At 40.7% G+C, this 21,881-nt stretch overlaps 1 protein-coding gene across 1 annotated transcript; it reads left to right on the top strand.

Moving 5' to 3' along the window:
* Positions 1-1,652: 1,652 nt before the first annotated feature.
* serinc2 (serine incorporator 2) lies at positions 1,653-21,237 on the top strand. Its single transcript, XM_034094648.1, has 10 exons — positions 1,653-1,795; positions 4,432-4,593; positions 8,678-8,865; positions 10,416-10,495; positions 11,106-11,243; positions 12,384-12,553; positions 13,064-13,154; positions 14,219-14,378; positions 16,576-16,788; positions 20,301-21,237. The coding sequence occupies exons 1-10, from the start codon at positions 1,757-1,759 to the stop codon at positions 20,437-20,439; spliced, it is 1,380 nt and encodes a 459-aa protein (XP_033950539.1). The 5' UTR covers positions 1,653-1,756; the 3' UTR covers positions 20,440-21,237.
* The last annotated feature ends 644 nt before the right edge of the window (positions 21,238-21,881 follow it).

Below are 21,881 nucleotides of genomic sequence, written 5' to 3'. Positions count from 1 at the left end.
CTGGCGATTTAATCGGAAGGCTTCAGTGGAAGCTGCTGGGACTCCCAGCAGCTTCCACTGAAGCCTTCCGATTAAATCGCCAGAACGCTGACACCTCCTCATCACTCCACCGCTCCCATGTTTTCTTTTCTGTTGCCATAACATTACATTGCATTTTTCCATAAGTTATTCTCTCTCCGTTGGTGCGCGGGGATAATGCTAATAATGCTAATGCCAGCAAATACAATGGCGGCTTCACAAAACGTTTCAGAGTTTTACAGGGCGTGGTTTGCAATTCGCCCAGCCAATCAGAAATGGGGGTAAAAGTTATCGGCACTACTCTACTAGTACTCTTTTTGGTGTGAACGCAAAATAAGGGGTACTAATGGCGTGTTTCCACTGCAGGCCTCGCTCGGCCTAGCTCGGCCTCGCTCGGTATAGTTAGGCCTTATTAGGCCCGGCTCACTTTAATGCTGCACTTCCATTACAGTTTAGGAACTGGGGTAGTTAGTATAGTAACGCAGTGTAGGCGGAGCCGTGACGTCATCTTCAATGAGAGCCCCAGAAAAACAACACAGCCGTTAGCTCTTAGCACTCAGAGCTCACAGCTCTTCATATCTGCTCAGAAACTAGACAAAAGTTAAACAAGTACAAACCACAGACTGCCTGTGTCATGGCGAATACAGTCGCTGGTTTATTTATGTCTGTATAGGCCGTTGTTGTGAGTGTGGACGGTCGGAGCATATATAATGTTAGCTTAGCCAAGCTCCGTTTAGAAAACAAGCATTTTAAAAGGTTCTGCGCCTGCCGTCTGTCTGCAGACTTGTCAAAGCATTAATTCATGGTTTTTACTAACCGGTATCAGTATGTTTTACTTCGGCATCATTTTTAAACGTGTATTACAATTAAATCACGGTCAAATCTGTTAATGTTGTTGTAGTTGTAGACCCCTTGCCAGCGATTCTCTCTCTAGTTTAGCATACTCAGCCCGACTCAGCCTGGTTGTTCCTGGCCCTAGAACCACGATTTAGAAAAAAGGTGAAAAAGTAGCCCCGGGCCAAAACTAGGCCAAGTGGAAACGCAACCAAAAACGGGCCCCGCACGGCTCGGCACGCTTAAAGCGAGCTACCCGCTGCAGTGGAAACGCGCCATAACAGAACTATGAAAAGTACGGGGAAAAGTACTCCGGTGTGTTCTTTTTAACCAAATATCTCTCAGAGGGATCCTTATTTTCATCTAAAGAAACAGACAGAGAATCAGCACTATTGAAACAGGGCTGAAACAGAGGGGATTATGGGTAATGCTGCAATGATCTGTTTGGTATTTGGAGCCAAACACTTCAGAGACATGTTTGTATATATCTGAGACCTATAATATATTGATGAAAAACAGTAGGCCTATAGCCTAATAGGGGACCTTTAACACAATGATATTGAGATATGAAGAATCAAAGAAATATACAATAATGCGAATGTAATATTAGAACTTGTGTTAAATGTAACATAACTTCTAATATTGCACCCATTCGTGTTATGTATAGATATCTGCTGCCAAGATTTACTTCCAACATGCACACGATGTAATTTAGAGTTTATGCGTAGGCTTCACGTGACTGACTGCATGCTTTTATTTTGAAGAGGCTTAACGGATATCCGTCGTTTTCTCTAAAGAAGCTAGACATCACTAACTTGACTTTATACAGTTTCGGTTTCTTCCTGAACTTTTTCAACATTTCACGCTTCTCATCTATATAACTATATTTGTGGATTAAATCAACATGGGGGCTTGTTTGGCAATAGGGTCCCTCGCCAGTTGTGTAAGTAAACATTTAACGCTTGTGTTGTTGTTACACGATGTATGTAGGCTTTGTATGTTTACGGTTTCTTGACTATTTTAAGTACGCGTTGGAAAGGAAAACAGATAAAGATCTACAGAAAGTCATGTGACAAACTATATAAACAAGTCTTAAATATGTTACTACCCCAGTATCTGTAGACATATTATTTAACATTATAAGTACTATGAATACCTGTTTCTAGTTAAAATAGGCGTACATTGTAAAACACGGTACCAAATAAGTTACTTTTACATTATTTAGAAATGTAGTCTTTTATCCGACCGTTGAAGCCGATTTTTTTTAATGGGCTTAGTGGCCAAACGGTGGTACTACATGTCACATGACGTCATTCTGGCTCAAAAATACTTTTCTCCATTGACTTACATTGGGCAAAGAGACGTCTGTAAATCGGCGTGTACTTTTTTTGGAGCTTAATTAACTTCCCAGCACGAACACTTGTAAAGCCCTTATTTAAATCATTATGGTCTTAAAGGTGTAAAATGCACAAAAAGCTGAATCCAGTGTTATTGTACATCTCCATTCATTTGAATGAGCCGAGAGCGGGAGGTCGGAGACTGGGTTTAAGGGAAACTGAACCGCGCATGCTCTGTCGGCCCACATCCGGGTACTTTTTGAATCTACAGTCGCTCTGTTTCTGGCTTCATACGCTACTGAGCAACCCTCATGGGATATATGGTGAAGATAAGTAACCTAAACATCTAATTAAAGATGACAAACATGTGTCGATGTGTAAAGTTAAACATTTACCAACTTAAAATGTGTTTTTATGCAAAATAACGTGAATTTAGTGTTAAATTGCCAGATTTGTGAATGGAGTTAGACGTGTGAACATTTGCGTCTTTGTTTATTTTATTTACGGTTACTAACTCATAGTGTCATTCTGCTTTTAATGTGTATTATGAAAATAAAATTAATAATATAGATACATTTACAGTTTTTGATGACAGCTTCCGGGTTTCAGTCTCTTAGGGCGTCACTGTTTTGTTTTTCTCTCCTTGTCGTTCCCACGATAACCATTCGTGCTATTTCTATTTAACCCTTTTCTTCGGTATTTATCCCTTTTTAGACTTTGACACTTTTCAAAATATACAACATAGATGCAGCCTACATGTGAAATGTGTCAGAGGATTTGACCTCAAATACAATATTATATGAAAGCTCAAACGGCTGCTTATCCAACTTCCAATCCTAAAATGCATGATTAAGATAAAATAAGTTATAACATTGTAAACTTAACAAATACAAGGCTATTGCCACGTCCCAAATAGAAAGGGGATTTCATTTTCTCTGGCTTTTTAGATACTGCTGTTACAACAACATATTTTGCTTGCTTTGAGACAGACACACACACACCTCCCCATTGAAACACATTAAGTACACACCTTTGACCCCACAGCCATTACTCCATAGATGCTTTCATTTGTATGACATCAGTCATAAAATATAGAGCCTCCTTTCTATTTTCCACTAGATTGAGCTACTTTGCCCTATTTGGCATGGCTACTGTATAATGTCTTTGAAAATAGATGCTCTTGCTCATCAGTAAAATATCCCAGACTGAAGAAAGAATAAAAGCAGAAGTAGTACAATTAAATATGGGAGGCGTGTGGCACAGTGGATAGAGTGTTGGTGTTCGGATCAGGGGGTCACAGGTTCAAACCCCACTGCAGTCAGCATGTCGTTGTGTCCCTGGGCAAGACACTTCACCCCACATTGCTCCTGTGTGGATTGTCCACAGTATTGAGTATATAAGTCGCTTTGGATAAAAGCGTCTAACAAGTAACATGTCATGTCATGTCAAATATGTGTTTTTTCATGTTGTAAACAATAGTGGGATTATGTACACAAACTATCATTTAAAGGCCGTGGTGTAAAATAAGAAAGTACAGTTACTCGAGTACTGCACAAGTACACATTTGAGGTACTTGTACTTTACTTGAGTATTTCAATGTGTTGTTACTTTGTACTTCTACTCCACTTTAGCACCTTTAGTTGTTTTACAGATTTTGATTAATGATGTGAAATATAATCAAAACTTAAATCAGACAATATGTACACAAACTGGCATTAAAGGGTTACTAATCAAAAAGTATTTGGTAGTTGTAATCTGGACTGGAGTTAATTGAAAGTCAAAGTGTAAAATAATAATATTTAGTTTCATTGCAGTTTTTGACACAGACATTTTGGACCCTTTATGAGGGCACGATGTGAGTGAACTCTGAGTTTTGTTCTGGTGTTTTTGTCGTTTTCCTCTTACTGAGTTATTTGTAAGAACTGTTTGTTGCCCAGACGAGTCTTAAATATGGAAACTGGGTTCATCTGGTCACGGCTGCATTGTTTACTCTGCTGCGCTCGTGTTTAGTGAAGGATGGCTGATCTCAGTATCTGAATCATGCAGGAGGCCTGATTCCTGCCCACAGGCCTGATTCCTGCCGCCCTAAATCACCGCATGTCTCGTGCAGGAGAGGGAGCATTTACAGTATTTACATTGAAATAGAATGGAATGGAATAAAATGTAAAAAAAACAGATATTGTCCACATTGTGTGCATTATTGTTGTTATAATATGAATAACCGTGCCTCATCTCCCTGCAGGCGTCGTGTCTGTGTGGCTCCGCCTCCTGCCTGCTGTCCTCCTGCTGCCCGTCAGCCTTTAACTCCACCATCACCCGGCTGGCCTTCTCCTTCCTGCTGCTGCTCGGCACGCTGGTGTCCATCATCATGATCCTGCCGGGCATGGAGGAACACCTGAAGCAGGTAACTCAGAGTCAATGCTCCACACTGCGCTGCTGCAGGACTAGTCAACTTGTAGTCAAAATGTTTTCTCTCTTTAAACTAATTCAGTTAGGCAAATACAGGTATCTGAAATTGGAATCAAGGTGACAGTATCAAGTGTTGACATTGCTTAAAGCAACATTTCACTCTCTTAACACTTTACTTGAGTGGCGTGTGCAGATTCCCAGAATCCCAACTAATTCAACCAATGACAGGGATGCATTTTGACAGACAAGACGGACAATTGGGAGAAAATGTCCGATAGTCCACCATTAACACCTTAGTCTCGTCTCGTCTTGTCAACGAAAACAAAATATACATTTCGTCTTAGTTTTTATTATCAAGAATCTATTTTTAGCTCGCCTCGTCTTAGTGATGTAAAAAAGGTCGTTACTTAACACTGCTGCAGGAGCACCTGTTAAAAGACTTAATGAGAATCAGGTTCATTGCTAAGCAGTGCTTCACATAGTATAAAAACACAGTCGTAGAAATTCATCTTACATTATGTTTTATTTTATTCCATTTGACATGTATGTAGTTTTTGCTTTAACTTCTCATTGTTATATTACTATCTTTATTCTATTTTATTACATAGGAATGTTTTTGTATTCATTTCTTATGTCTTTCTTTTAATTATCCGTATTGGACATTTCTATAAATAATATTATTGAATTTAAATTAATGTTATCTTTATTGGGAATTTCACTTTAAAATACTATGTTTTTATAATATTTGTATCCATTTTTTTTCAACCTATTTAATAAAAATACTTTTTCATTATTTATAAAGTTTAATCGAATTTGTTTTATCCTAATAAACCTGTCAAAAGAAAATGTTCCACCGGGATACATAAAGTAGTCTGATTCAGATTTTAACTATTTAAATAAAATACATTTTCATTCAAATTATTTGTATTGCCTGATTTTCTCATATTATCAATATCAATATATATGTGGTGTATAAAAGTACACAGAAATATTTTCTTTTGTACAAGTATGTAGTTTGACATAAGAGAAAATATAGAACAATTATAAAGACTGTTTAAATAACATTTACATTACATGTTACTTGTTAGATGCTTTTATCCAAAGCGACTTACATACAGTCAGCACTGTGGACAATCCCCACAGGAGCAATTTGGGGTGAAGTGTTTCAGGGACACAACGACATGCTGACTGCAGTGGGGTTTGAACCTGTGCCACACGATTTAGAAGAAATATAAAATGATAAAATAACAATATGCCAAATCTTGGTGAGAAAAATATATATAGTATACAGGGCTCTTATGGGCATTAAAAACCTGGAAAAGTCATGGAAAGTCAAAATGATAATTCCAGGCCCTGAATGGAAAAGTTACGGAAAACAATATTTTTCCCAAAGTTTTGAAAAAGTAATGGAAATGTAACTAAAGTTGCATCAAATATAATTGATATTTTATCTAATCGCCGAAATAGTAATACTATAATGATAATAAATACTGTATTGTAATGAAATGTAAAATGGCATTTAACTGTTGAGGTATTTTGCTGGTGAGAGATTTGAGTTGCTTTAGCCTGTAGAAGCTAGCAAGCCAACTATTTGATTTGTTTTAGATAGGCACGACATGTTTCATATGCAGACCTTATTTTCCTGTTCCATGTTCAAATAAACCACTTTCAGTGGTACCGCTGTGAAAGAGTACTTTTTTTGGTCATGGTCAAAATTAGGTAAAGGTCACGGAGAGGTCATTGAAAATCATTGGTGAAAAAGTGTATGAACCCTGAGTGAACCTGTTAAGCCCGAGCCTGTTTTTCGGGCTCGAAAATGACATTCCCAGAACAAATGACCATATCTTCCCTTCTAAAAGGTTTAAATTAATAATCTTTGTTCTCAAAGCAAGGTTACATCTGTGAGTTGGATGTAGAAGTGTCAGAATCAATATGGATGTTTTTATTTTAAAGTAAATTCAGATTGAACACAGTAAAAACCCACTTCTTGGGTCATTTGAGTGGATTTTCCATATCTCTGGCCCCCCTTGCTCGATTTTGCTGATCTCTTTCTAACCGTCAGAGCCAATGGAATCGAGGGAAACTCCCACATACTCCTTATTTGGTAATGTGTGTGTGTGAGACTGCCGCGTAGCCAAAACCGGAAGCTGCGATAACTCTGGTGGCTACCATTAGCAGCTAACTTTTACTCTCCGATTTTTATATAAAAATATAATTATGGATTATAAATAATTATTTCAGTTCTACAGAAACATTATCAACATATGGATTAACAGATTCAGCCGCATTTTTTCTCGTTTTAATGCCATTGAACACGTCTTTTGATCAGATTGACAGCTACGGTGAGACGATCTCCCGTAAAAGTACGTGTTGTGATGTCTGAGTTTGCTTCCCCTGTCGCGAGTTCGGATCACTTAGTGATGATATATATACCTAAATAATGTGTGGAACCTCAGCTTTAATCGGATATCTTGTATGTGCAGCTACGATAAGTAATAAGGGTACTTTTATCTTGAGTTCTGTGCCAAAGTGCGTTAGCATTTTTCGCTCAGGGGTCATTTAGATGCTTCTTATGAGACTTGTGTTTTGTTTTGGTAAAAATGGTTTGTATCGTCAGTTAGCTGAGATTATTCCCGTTAATCTGGTATAACACATTACTAGGTTCTTAAATATTAAGATGCCCTGAGACAGTGTCGTGGGAAAAAAAAAAAAGCCCCCGCAGAGAGGGGCTTTGGGGCTTAACAGGTAAAAGTGTTAGAGCCAGTGGTGTAAAATAACTAAGTACATTTACTCGAGTGCTGTACTTGGCCTTAGTTCTGGTAGTATTGTGCAAAGTAAGGTGCAAAGGTTTACAGTCAGGAGTATACAGAGGGACGCACAGATGTCACAGGATGTGAGTTAATGTAACACCAGAGTATCTCTTTAATATAGTCTCACCCCTCACGTCATCTCCAATTCAAAAAGGGAAATAATGAGTCTCTTAAGGCTGTAACCCAGCAACAGAGACCCTGCAGAGCAGCTGGAGGCAGTAAGTCCTCCAATATCCATTATTACTGGATGCTGCTTCAGTCACTTTATAATTACACTTCCTACTATGTTTTCTGATTTGACTTTATAGACGTCATGATGTTTTAATAGACTGCTCACCAGTGGAAGAACAATCTACTTAAGTTAATTTAAAATGCACTTTTGTTAATTGTGTGCGTTTGTGTGTTTTAGTCAGAGGTGGGAGAAGTACTCCTACATTTACTCAAGTACAAGATCTGAGTACTTCTACTTTAACTCAAGTACAAGATTGAAGTACTCAGATCTTGTACTTGAGTACAAGTGGAAGTACTCAGATTCATGTGTCATGTTTTTGTCTTTTTGTTTATGTATGTCTGTAAGTTGTTGCTATTGTCGGGACCCCCTTGAAAACGAGATGGTGCATCTCAAGGGGTTTATCCCAATAAATAAAATGTATATATATGAAATACATGTAGGGGAGTAAAAGTACACCATTTACTCTGACTGGAGTAGAAGTATGAAGTAGCAGAACATGGAAATACTCAAGTAAAGTACAAGTACCTAAAAATTGTACTTAAGTAAATGTACTTAGTTACTTCCCACCTCTGATTTTATTCATATACTTAACTTACTAAAACAGGAAGTAACACATTGCAGAAACAACCTTTGCCTTTTCTCTCTCTTTTTGTCCTGATCCATTTCTATAAAACCTGTCTGAAAATGAGTTGATTTTGGTCACTTTATGATGTCATAACGATGTGTTGTCTTGTGTAACCATTAGCCAATCAGCAACCAAGGTAACCCCCCCCCCCCCCTTATCACCTGAATCTCCTCCTCGAGCACCATTGAGTTCTTTGTAACCAAATATCTCTCAGAGGGGTAACAGACAGAGAATCAGCACTTTTGAAACAGAGGGGATTCTGGGTAATGCTGCAATGATCTGTTTGGTGTTTGGAGCCAAGCACTTCAGAGACATGTTTGTGTGTATATCTGAGAGCCATAACATATTGATGAAAAGCAGTATAATAGCGGACCTTTAATGGACAGTAAAGTAACGTGTGTTGTTCCCTCAGATTCCAGGTTTCTGTCTCGGAGGCTCCTCTATCCCGGGCATAGAGAACAAGGTGAACTGTGACATCGTCGTGGGTTACAAGTCCGTGTACCGCATGTGCTTCGCCATGGCCTGCTTCTTCTTCCTCTTCTCCATCATCATGCTCCGAGTGCGCAGCAGCAAGGACCCTCGAGGAGCCATCCAAAATGGGTCTGTGGATAAATAATACAACACTAAGAGCTGCCAACAAGGAGTGTGTGTGTGTGTGTGTGTGTGTGTGTGTGTGTGTGTGTGTGTGTGTGTGTGTGTGTGTGTGTGTGTGTGTGTGTGTGTGTGTGTGTGTGTGTGTGTGTGTGTGTGTGTGTGTGTGTGTGTGTGTGTGTGTGTGTGTGTGTGTGTGTGTGTGTGTGTGTGTGTGTGTGTGTGTTAGGGCTGTGCGATTATGGCAAAAATCATAATCACGATTATTTGGGTCAATAATTGATATCATGATTATTTTGACGATTATTCATTGACAATTTATTGAACTTTAAAACAAATAATATTTTACCAATAAACAAGAACAACAAATATGTTGGAGCGCACTTCCAAAACCATACTAAACATATATTATTAATATGATAAATAAAAATAAATTAGACCAAAATAAATTAAATCAAATATGATGCAGTGCACTGTCACAACCTACTGAAAACTCCTTAACATATAGCCAACATGTTGGTAAAACATATTCAACATATTCCACTCAGTTAAACGTTGAAGGCTGGCCAACCGTCATGGTCCAGAAGTAACAGGAAATAAATGTTGAACTACAATTTAAGACCAAATAAAAATGTTTAGGCCACCGTGGTCACACCATGCTGGTAGGGCTGCTCATGTCATCTCTTAAAGATTGTTTGCCAGAAACACCAGCCTGTTTACATGGTCTGTTTTCAGAGATGAGCGCAGGCAGGTGACAAGCCACCTGTACTGAAGACCCTCAGCCACGCCCGACACATGGGGTGACGCCGGCCAATCACAAAGCTATGATGCGTTCAAGTGCATTATTCTGGCACAGGAAGATTATGTTACAGGACATTAACGATAAAACAGAATATTGTTGTTCTATTTTTGGACACATCTCGCGATCGACTGGTTGGGCACCCCTCGGCTAGACCATAGGTCTGTTGTGGTAGCAAAGTAGTCAGCTGAAGCCACATCTCTCTCAACTTCCCCACGGCATTTGTCATATAGTGCAGGCAGCGCAGACCTGCTGAAATAATACCGAGCCGGCATCGCGTAACGCTTGTCCAACGTGTTGACAAGTTGCTTAAAGCCCTGGTTGCTAACAGTGCTAACTGGGCACATATCTTTAGCGATGTGAAATGTAATGGCAAAGTACTTGCAAATAGTGGAAATAGTTTTACCCCTCTTTTTAACGAGTTGCTGCTCTTGTTCTGACAGCTTCGCTCGCGCTGAACACTCACAACACATGTCACTCACAGGTGGCCGAGTGGGTTTTTAGGGAGGGGCGAAAGCGCACCCAGCAAAATAATCGTATTTTGTCAATTATGCTGTTTTCATAATCGTCGCAAGCCATAATCGTAATCGCGATTAAAATACGATTAATTGCGCCCGTGTGTGTGTGTGTGTGTGTGTGTGTGTGTGTGTGTGTGTGTGTGTGTGTGTGTGTGTGTGTGTGTGTGTGTGTGTGTGTGTGTGACTCAGACTATAATCAGAGGGGAGGAACACACCTGGAATAACTTGTCCTCTTGTCTCAGTTTCTGGTTCTTCAAGTTCCTGATCCTGGTGGGAATCACCGTGGGAGCGTTCTTCATCCCCGACGGCATCTTTAACACAGGTAGTGTATTTATGAACAACTTGTATTTATTGTATGTCCGTTGTATGAAGTTAATTCATCATAACATCATTTTTTAGTTGGCTTGAGCTTTTATTTCAAAGGATTCTCGGGTACATTTTTACTTTGAGTTTTTTAACCATGTTTACTCTAGATGTCTGTGATTACCCAAATAGACTTTTTGCTCACTTTTCTTTGTCGAAAATCTGTGATTTAAAACTTTACTTTAATTTTTAGGTTTACGTCTTTTTCTTTTGCTAAATAAAATATTTTTTTGTTATTAAAAAAAAAGTGTGTTGATAAAGTTAAAAACAAAGAACAGGTCATTTCCTGCCAAGAACTCAGGTTTAAGATTTGCATACGTTGCAGCTCAACCTCCCATTGTAGCTCATTGATGCTGCATGAATGACCGCCTCTAACCTCTATGTGATTAATGGAAATGGGGAAGATTGTTTATTTTGTTAATTGGCTAAATCATCACGTTATGTTACAACTAGATCTGATAAATGATGACCTACACTCTACTGCTCTGGTGTAGCACTGTAGATGATATATCCTTGCCTAATTACCTTATGAATAAACCCTGTTGATCTCTTTCTGCCCCCCCCCTCAGTGTGGTATTACTTCGGCATGGTGGGCTCGTTCTTCTTCATCGTGGTGCAGCTCATCCTCCTCGTGGACTTCGCTCACTCCTGGAACCAGTCCTGGCTTCTGAAGGCCGAAGAAGGGAACTCCAAGTTCTGGTACGCAGGTATTTATCCAAAATTAACTCCAATAAACGTTTACAAGTGAGGGTTCTTCCAACGGTTTTCATTCCACTACGTGATATTTAGCTGACGCTCCGAAACGACGGACAAACACTTATCGTAGACGTGCTTATTAAAGCCATTTGAGATATCTTCCCACAAGACGCTTCAAACCACTGACCCTATGATGGTATACGCCTTATTTCCCCCATCAGCCAACGCCGCCCGAGGCAATCCCTGTAGGTCAATGTATTCATGTCAGTTTTCATAAAAGAAAATAGCATTCTCACTCAATTTCTCACATGGCAGGGTTTCATATGATCAGAATTTAAACAATTCAACAATAAATCACTCAAATCATGAACAAAGCTATGTTTATTTGCAAATATTGCATTAATATTGGTCGAGTAACAATCAATCAATCAATCAATCAATCAATCAATCAATCAATCAATCAATCAATCAATCAATGAATCAATCAATGTTTATTTATATAGCCCAATATCACAAATGTTACATTTGTCTCAGTGGTCTTCACAGTGTGGACAGAATATCAGTATGACAATACGACACCCTCTGTCCTTAGACCCTCTGTCCTTAGACCCTCTATCCTTAGACCCTCTGTCCTTAGACCCTCACATCGTACAAGGAAAAACTTCCGGAGAAAACCCACAGTTTTAAGGGAAAAATGGGAGAAACCTCAGGGAGAGCAGCAGAGGAGGGATCCATCTCCCAGGACGGACAGACGTGCAATAGATGCCGTGTGTAAATCGAAGAGATAATACATTTGCAACATAGGTAGTCCAAATGTTTGGAAATGCATGTGTGAATATTAGGAAGATGAATCCACGAGGATGTCAACAGTCCTGTGGGAGCCATCAGGGAAGTAGTATGGTGAGAGTCAGGCAGGACCACAGCAACAGGATCAGCCACGACTCGAAGTCCAGGACTCATATCAGAACTCAGGATAGAGGATCCAGGACTCAGGATAGAGGATCCCGGACTCAGGACCGCAGCGACCCGATCAGCCACGACTCAGGACCCCGGCGTAGATAGTAATAGTGTTAAACAAGTCAAACTGCATGAAGCAGATGAACCCTATGTGAGTCTGCCCTCATGTGATTGTTTACTGATGTTTTCCGCAGCTCTGCTCACGATCACCGTCATCTTCTACGCTCTGGCGTTCAGCTTCGTCGTGGTTTTCTACGTTTATTACACCAAACCCGACGACTGCACGGAGCACAAAGTCTTCATCAGCCTCAACTTCATCTTCTGCATCATCGTGTCCGTCGTGTCCATCTTGCCCAAAGTCCAGGTAATAAAAGACTAGTTTAAAAACAATATCACTATTAATGCCTCTCAATTATGGCATTTTGTTCCTAATCCTTCGTGTTTAATACCATACCTCTATAACTGATTTCAGTGCTTTTAATGATTTACAAGGCTTTACATAACCTGCCCCCTACATACTTCACTGACTGCCTGTCACTTCATAACAAGGACACTTTTAGATCCTGTCTCTCTTTTAGAAGTACCAAAAGTATTACACAATAAATGTGGGGGGCTGCTTTCTGTCCCGTTGGATCTTAGAACAGCAGCTCGACCTATCTTTTTCATTTGTGGTCATTTTAGTGGTGTATCGTGCACACTTCTGTATCTTTGATTGAGCTCAATCAGTATTTTCCCATCGCTGGTTCATAAGTCAAATGAGAAAGTAAAAATGATCACCATTTACTTTTTTCTCACCTGCATCTCAGGAAGTAATTTAAACAATGAAGAGTTTTGTTTTAGTTGCACTCTGATGCATTCCCTCATGTCTCCACAGGACGCTCAGCCCAGCTCCGGCCTGCTGCAGGCCTCCTTCATCTCGCTCTACACCATGTACATCACCTGGTCGGCCATGAGCAACAACCCCAGTACGTCCCCACAGCCTGTTAGAGAGCGGGGCAGCGAGGAGCTATTTCTGTAGGAAACCTCAGAAGTTAAAGAGCAAGAATAAAAACGATAGGATGTTTCCATATGTTGGTATATTGCAGAAAATAATCTTTGTGGCCACATATTAACACCACATTATGATTTCTGAAGTAAAAAGCTAGCGTTAGGCTATAAAGGAACTACGGCACGGTCACATGACTTCACGTCACCACCGCTAAGCTAAAGGCGGCTAATGTTAGGCTATAAAGGATCTACAGCACGGTCACATGACTTCACGTCACCGCCGCTAAGCTAAAGGTGGCTTATGTTAGGCTATAAAGGATCTTCAGCACGGTCACATGACTTCTCGTCACCACCGCTAAGCTAAAGGCGGCTAATGTTAGGCTATAAAGGAACTACAGCGCGGTCACATGACTTCACGTCACCACCGCTAAGCTAAAGGCAGCTAATGTTAGGCTATAAAGGAACTACAGCGCGGTCACATGACTTCTCGTCACCACCGCTAAGCTAAAGGCGGCTAATGTTAGGCTATAAAGGATCTATAGCACGGTCACATGACTTCACGTCACCACCGCTAAGCTAAAGGCAGCTAATGTTAGGCTATAAAGGAACTACAGCGCGGTCACATGACTTCTCGTCACCACCGCTAAGCTAAAGGCGGCTAATGTTGGGCTATAAAGGAACTACAGCGCGGTCACATGACTTCTCGTCACCACCGCTAAGCTAAAGGAGGCTAATGTTGGGCGTGATGATGTTTAGTCGTCTCATTTAGACACTTGTTAGAAACCGCTGTTTGTAAATTCACCTTTGGGGTATTACTGACGTATTTTATGGTGTAGAATAAAAATCTCTTCACCTTGTGTTAACCACAGACCTCATTTCAGGCTAACAACCAAAAACACTACCAATTTCTACCAGACTAGGGGACAGGAAGTGATCAAATGCTGACTAATTTCAGGGTTTTAAGACTTATTCCTGCAACACCCACCCAGCGCCTGCAGCTTTGACAGCAGTTGTAATATTTGTCTTTGTGTTTCCGCTGCAGACCGTAACTGTAACCCCAGTCTGCTCAGCCTGGTGACGGACCCTCTGGCGACTCCAGCTCCAGGCCCGGCCCCCACCACGGCTCCCGGCTCCGTCCAGTGGTGGGACGCCCAGGGCGTCGTGGGGCTGGTCATCTTCCTGGCCTGTACTCTCTACGCCAGGTACGTTACTCTAATGCTGTGGTGTGTAGGCTCCACGTGGTCGCAATGCGCCTTTTATAAGAAGACATTTTTACAATGCTCTTACAACACTGTCTGAAATCTCACTATTTGTCTTTTTTCGTCCGTAAAACAACGATTGAAACATCAGTGAGAAAAAGCAGTGTTGGTTTTGTCAGTTTGTTGTGTTGCTTGAACATTAAATGAGAGTTTCTATGAAGGATCATTTCTATAAAAGGAGACCGCTGCAAAAATATACGTTTATTCTGTTTTTCTTATTTGTTCCAAGTATTAAAATAGTGTTTTTGGGGCGTTCTGCAGGATTTAAAACCCAGATTTTGGAAACATTACAACAGTAAAAGCGCTAAAAACGTTTTTTTCAGTGCTTGTTTTGTATGTGTTGTCTGGAAGCCACCTCGATCACGTGGTAATGGGAGCACAAAAAAAGAAGCATTCAAACTCCATTCAACCAAACCTCCTCCAGTATAAATAAGAACCACGAATCAACACTTTAAAAAAACAATTAAAAGAAGTAATCAGCATGCACAGTGAGGAAGACCAGGTTGCTTACTTCACGTAAAAGATCACCTATTATGCAAAATCCACTTGCTCATGTCTCTTCTACATCAACATGTGTCCCCTCTTCTTCACGTCTCTTCTACATCAACATGTGTCCCCTCTTCTTCATGTCTCTTCTACATCAACATGTGTCCCCTCTTCTTCATGTCTCTTCTACATCAACATGTGTCCCCTCTTCCTCATGTCTCTTCTACATCAACATGTGTCCCCTCTTCTTCACGTCTCTTCTACATCAACATGTGTCCCCTCTTCTTCATGTCTCTTCTACATCAACATGTGTCCCCTCTTCTTCATGTCTCTTCTACATCAACATGTGTCCCCTCTTCCTCATGTCTCTTCTACATCAACATGTGTCCCCTCTTCTTCATGTCTCTTCTACATCAACATGTGTCCCCTCTTCTTCATGGCTCTTCTACATCAACATGTGTCCCCTCTTCTTCATGTCTCTTCTACATCAACATGTGTCCCCTCTTCTTCATGTCTCTTCTACATCAACATGTGTCCCCTCTTCTTCATGTCTCTTCTACATCAACATGTGTCCCCTCTTCTTCACGTCTCTTCTACATCAACATGTGTCCCCTCTTCTTCATGTCTCTTCTACATCAACATGTGTCCCCTCTTCTTCATGTCTCTTCTACATCAACATGTGTCCCCTCTTCCTCATGTCTCTTCTACATCAACATGTGTCCCCTCTTCTTCATGTCTCTTCTACATCAACATGTGTCCCCTCTTCTTCATGGCTCTTCTACATCAACATGTGTCCCCTCTTCTTCATGTCTCTTCTACATCAACATGTGTCCCCTCTTCTTCATGTCTCTTCTACATCAACATGTGTCCCCTCTTCTTCATGTCTCTTCTACATCAACATGTGTCCCCTCTTCTTCATGTCTCTTCTACATCAACATGTGTCCCCTCTTCTTCATGTCTCTTCTACATCAACATGTGTCCCCTCTTCTTCATGTCTCTTCTACATCAACATGTGTCCACTCTTCTTCATGTCTCTTCTACATCAACATGTGTCCCCTCTTCTTCATGTCTCTTCTACATCAACATGTGTCCCCTCTTCCTCATGTATCTTCTACATCAACATGTGTCCCCTCTTCTTCATGTCTCTTCTACATCAACATGTGTCCCCTCTTCTCCATGTCTCTTCTACATCAACATGTGTCCCCTCTGTGGAAAGAGACTGAAAGTTTCAGGAAAAAAGATTCTCTCTCTTGTTGTCATTTCTAGAAAAACCTGTCTGAAAATGAGCTGATCAGATTTTGGTCACTTTATGATGTCATAACGATGTGTTGGCTTGAGTAACCATTAGCCAATCACCAACCAAGTTAACCCCCCCCCCCCCTTATCACCTGAATCTCCTCCTAGAGCACCATTGAGTTCTTTGTAACCAAATGTCTCTCAGAGGGGCGTGGGGAGGGGCTCCTTATTTTCATCTAAAGTAACAGACAGAGAATCAGCACTTTGGAAACAGGGCTGAAACAGAGGGGATTATGGGTAATGCTGCAATGATCCGTTTGGTGTTTGGAGCCAAACACTTCAGATACATGTTTTGTATATATCCATATAAAACAGTATACTATAGCGACCTTTGAATCAACATCCTTTGCTCTCTCAGTGTCCGCTCCTCCAACAACACCGCAGTGAACAAGCTGATGCGGACGGAGGAGGTCCAGAGTCTGACGAGCGAGAGTTTTGAGACGGGGGAGGACGGGGTGCACCGCGCCGTGGACAACGAGGAGGAAGGGGTCAGCTACAGCTACTCCTTCTTCCACTTGAGCCTCTGCCTCGCCTCGCTCTACATCATGATGACCCTCACCAACTGGTACATGTAAGTATCCTTTATTTATCCTTCTGCTTATAAAAAGATATCTGGTTATTTCACGGTTTTTGCCACAATATATGTTTTATATCTCAATAAGAAGAAAATGTATTAGTGTTTCCTGTGGATACAAACCATAGAGCAGGTGCAGTGATGACGTATCTTTGCAGGTCGAAGCGAAAGTAAGCATCGCTCCCTCCACAAAAACAGTCATTTTTCCATTGGATTTTGGCCTTTTTAGAAAATAAAATATAATAATCTCCACATATTATCACCACTTTAAGATTTCTGAGTTAAGAAGCTAACATTAGGCTATAAAGGAACTACAGCACGGTCACATGACTTCCCGTCACCATCGCTAAGCTAAAGGTGGCTAATGTTAGGCTATAAAGAATCTATAGCACGGTCACATGACTTCTCGTCACCACCGCTAAGCTAAAGGTGGCTAATGTTAGGCTATAAAGGAACTACAGCACGGTCACATGACTTCCCGTCACCATCGCTAAGCTAAAGGTGGCTAATGTTAGGCTATAAAGGATCTACAGCACGGTCACATGACTTCTCGTCACCACCGCTAAGCTAAAGGTGGCTAATGTTAGGCTATAAAGGAACTACAGCACGGTCACATGACTTCTCGTCACCACCGCTAAGCTAAAGGTGGCTAATGTTAGGCTATAAAGGATCTATAGCACGGTCACATGACTTCTCGTCACCACCGCTAAGCTAAAGGTGGCTAATGTTAGGCTATAAAGGATCTATAGCACGGTCACATGACTTCACCTCACCACCGCTAAGCTAAAGGTGGCTAATGTTAGGCTATAAAGGATCTATAGCACGGTCACATGACTTCCCGTCACCATCGCTAAGCTAAAGGCGGCTAATGTTGGGTGTGATGACGTTTAGTCGTCTCATTTAAAGTCACCAGTGGGGTATTTGCTGACGTATATCAGGCTAGCAACCCATTGACTTCCAGACGAAGGCGACAGGAAGTGACAAAATGCTGACTCATTGGGACTCATTCCTGCACCACTCTATTTGACTCCTGGTGAAAAAAAATAGCCAACACATTTTCCTACGTCCCAGAGAAAGCACATGAGACAGAGGGCAGGTTGTAACATGATTACGGGACAATTGTGTACTTGATATTCCCGACATAGACATTTACATATGTTGGGAAAATACAGAATGTACTCTTCCAGTATGAGAGTAACATGATAACAAACAGTGTTGGGCAAGTTACTTCCAAAATGTAATATATTACATATTACTTATTACTCTCTTTTGAAAGTAATAAGTTACATTACAAAATTACTGTCTCTGAAATGTAATGAGTTACACTACTTTAGTTACTTTTGTAGTTACTTTCACCAAAATAACCGCAAAAGAATGGCTAGGTATTTTAAATGCTAAAATGTAGTTTAGTGCAGCTCATTATACATCCAATGAAGGCTAATGTGGTATAGCATAAAAACTGTGTAGGCCCTTAAGGCTACTAACAACTTGTATTACACGGCTTAGTTGAATACTCGATTCTGATTGTAAATTCTTAACATGTGACACGTTGTTAATACAGTACAGACCACTGTCAAGGACTATAACGAAGGTTGCTAAGGAGGATCAAGAAAGAGAAAGGAAAAGAGGTTAAAAGACGGAGCGCTGGACGTCAGATAAATCACCAGAAGAAGGCAGAGAGGAAGTAAACACTAACAGGACACCGAATGGGCTCTGTAGTTTGTTTAGTTTATGGCCATACAGGCCCGGTTCCAGAACAACATGACTCAGGGTGAATCTGAGGTTACAGGGGGCGCACCGGTAGTAGGTTTACATGAGCAATAGTGGCCGGAAACAGCAATGAGAAATAGCATTGATGGTCCCCAATGAACAGATTATGGCATTTGTTATGTTTTGAAACCAAGTGAGAACATTTCAAGTGAGTTAAAAGTGCAATCCTGAAATATCTCATACAGTCCAAAGTGGACTGTGGCAAAGAAAAGCACCAACGCTTCAAAGCTGTACTGATAAAACAAACGAGAACATTTTGTAAATCAAGGCAAATATTATTTGAACCAGCTCATGGTTTGAAATGGCAAACATTGAAAAGCAAAAGTATTATTAAAACCATGTAGCCTACTAAATCATCACTTTGGTCCCATCATACTCTGGGAAGAGAATATGTACTGTGCTTGAAAACTGGATCACATCATCATGTGAGGTTGAATTTGTGACCTGGAGATCATTTCAGCTGCAACATCAGCTTGTTGATAAACTTGGGATATGAGATATCTTTGTAGCCATTCGTGGTGAAGGCATCTGTGCTATTGTATGCATTATTTTGACCCAACATTTCTACAGGCAGGGCAGAATATGGCACTATTTTCACATATTCTAGCCCTTGTCTATTTGTATACCATGAGCTGCAAAATGACCGCCTAACCCCACTGTACAGGCGGGTACTTGTTTATATATACCTGGGCAGGCTCTGTGTTGCCGTGGTATCCTGGCTGGCACCTGCGGGCCGCAGAGGGGCGGCGGTGTTTCGGGCAACGAAGAGTGCTGCTCCGGGGTTGAGGGCGGCGAGTCAGGCGGGAGTAAGCTAGTGTCCACATGGAGGGTAACGTGATGTCCCCATCTGACCTGTTGCTACTGTCTGCAGTAGATGCAGTGTTGCTGGCGTTTAGTGATGCTTGCTTTAACCATTTTCGTATAAATGATTATCCACAGATGTGTGTCACTGCTGTGGAAGCACTTTGGAAATGATGCACGCGCAGCGGAGCAGGTCACGCGCACCTGACACAATTTGTTGTTAGTATTTTTCGCTCCGTTCTCTTTTTTGAATAGAGGGTGCATAACATTCAACTGCCCTGAAGATCCCGGCGCGAAGCCTGAAGAGTAAACACCAGGTTTACTAATCTACTACCCGCACAATGTGTCTGGTGTCGGAATGTCTCGCTATGTTAGTACATTGTTAAAAAAACAAAACACCATTTAATTTCGGGTTAAAATGTGTTGTAACTGCGTTACTGAGCATTGTAACGGGTAATATATTACCCACATTTCATTAGTAATGCGTTACATTACTTCGTTACAGCAAAAAGTAATATATTACTGTAACTCCGTTACTTTTGTAACGCGTTACACCCAACACTGATAACAAAGGTATCCCAACTGCAGCTGTGTTCATGACAGGATGTGTGATGACCTAGAAGAGCATCAGGACTGTTTGAGGCAGATGATAGCTATGTGATTAACATGATGATTCAGCCTCTATGGAGAGAGACATGTGACAAGCATGCTCATTTCTGACGTGGAGCTAATCTGAAGTAAACATTGAAGACTGCTTTCTACTCCTCCACCTTGTGACTGTGTACCTCCCTCTCTTGGATATCAGCATGAGAAGGACACTGCTCAGGAACTAGTTGTACCAAATGCTTTGTATGTGATGACTGCTACATCTAACAAGCCACAATGCATGGATTACATTCGATCCACTGCTGACTCCTCCTCCCTGATTGGTTCCCCAGGCCCGACGCGGCCTACGAGACGATAAAGAGCACCATGCCCTCGGTGTGGGTGAAGATCGCCTCCAGCTGGTTCGGCCTGGCCATCTTCCTCTGGACGCTCATCGCCCCGGTGATCCTGTCCGACCGAGACTTCAGCTGAAACCACGGTGACACGCAGCAGCAGCAGCTAGCACGTTAGCATGTGCAGGCTATATGCACCGCTTGGACAAACACAGCTTTCTCTTCCAATTGATTGTATTTACTCGCGTTAGGGCTGCACAATTTGGTGAAAAATAACGATTATTTTGGCTGGTATCACAATCAGGATATTGGATGGATTGATCTTTTTTTGTAGTTTTTATAAAATGATGATTGGTGAAGAGGATATGCCAAGAATATATGATTTGTTAAGTTTGTAGATTACAATGTATAGGCCGGGAGATCTCTGCAGCTGCACACACTTTATTTAATATTACATTTAAACACATAGTCAGCCTTTATCCTACATGTTGATTCATTGTGGAGCCCTAACTTGTACCTCCACAGTTAAAAAGGGAGAATATAATGGTTATATGCTTATTTTTTTTACCAGAAGCCATTAATAGCAAATGAGCAGTCGGGGTCATTTTCACACTGTTACGATGATTACATCAGAGCACTACCTGCCTTTCTACTGGACCAAATGAACCTTTAATGATGCCTTTTTAAAGAGTTTATCTCACGTTATGGTTGTTTCTACTTTTTATTACCATTCTCTTTAAATCAGTTTTATTTCATGCAAAGATTATTCAAGTTATGCCTTTTTTTTAATGACACAGCTTGTCCACTTTTTTACTGTTTGTGCGGTATTATATTTTGCACACAAGCTTTTCAGAAGCAGCATTTTAAAGTCTTTGGTGTAAAGTGACTTCTTCGATAAAATGTTTCATTATAATCAATAAAGTTCTGTTTAATGTGATTGTAGGCCCATTTTCTGTCCTGCAGAGGGCGCTGCTGCACATCAAATTACTCTCTTTATCCTGGATCATTTTTAGAATAAGAGACTGCTTTCCCTTTTTATTTGTAGGTATGTGTTTGAGTAAAATATATTAACTTCAAACCACATATATCCCAAATTTCCCTCAAATAATATTGTCGTTTAAAATATTTATTATTTGATGTCTGAAACCACAACCTTTTTTTATTTACTAAAATCTGGATCTAGTTTGACATTTAGGTGTTAGTTCCAATACAATTAACAATGATGTTTTATCTTATAATCTAATGACAACATTTAACCTGAATTATGAATTACTATGAATTAATTTGCAGAAAATATTTATAAAGGTTGAATAACCTGTAAAAAACGAGACGCCGCCGGTTTAAATTTAGTTTATTTTAAAGCCTGGTGACGGACCCTCTGGCTTCTTACATCCTGAGGCCTTTTTTTTAATCGTAATTTATTGACTTCTTAATTTAAGTTATTGCCTATAGTAGGTAACAGTATTTGAAGAGATACCCAGCATGCAGTGGGAACCAGTTACACAAATCTGGATGCTCAGCAATACCGAAATGTGTTTTTGGAGCAAATCCCGGGACGCAACGTCGAGCGTAGCGTTTGAA

Source organism: Pseudochaenichthys georgianus, chromosome 11, assembly GCF_902827115.2.
Source record: "Pseudochaenichthys georgianus chromosome 11, fPseGeo1.2, whole genome shotgun sequence".
NCBI classification, from domain to species: domain Eukaryota; kingdom Metazoa; phylum Chordata; class Actinopteri; order Perciformes; family Channichthyidae; genus Pseudochaenichthys; species Pseudochaenichthys georgianus.
Note: the sequence above shows the minus strand (reverse complement) of the source record. Positions and strands in the feature narration are given on the sequence as shown.

Coding starts and splice junctions, on each gene's coding strand:
- serinc2 (XM_034094648.1), top strand. CDS start 1,757: ATGGGGGCTTGTTTGGCAATAGGGTCCCTCGCCAGTTGT. Junction 4,594..8,677: donor TGGAGGAACACCTGAAGCAG/GTAACTCAGAGT, acceptor TTGTTCCCTCAG/ATTCCAGGTTTCTGTCTCGG. Junction 12,554..13,063: donor CCATCTTGCCCAAAGTCCAG/GTAATAAAAGAC, acceptor ATGTCTCCACAG/GACGCTCAGCCCAGCTCCGG.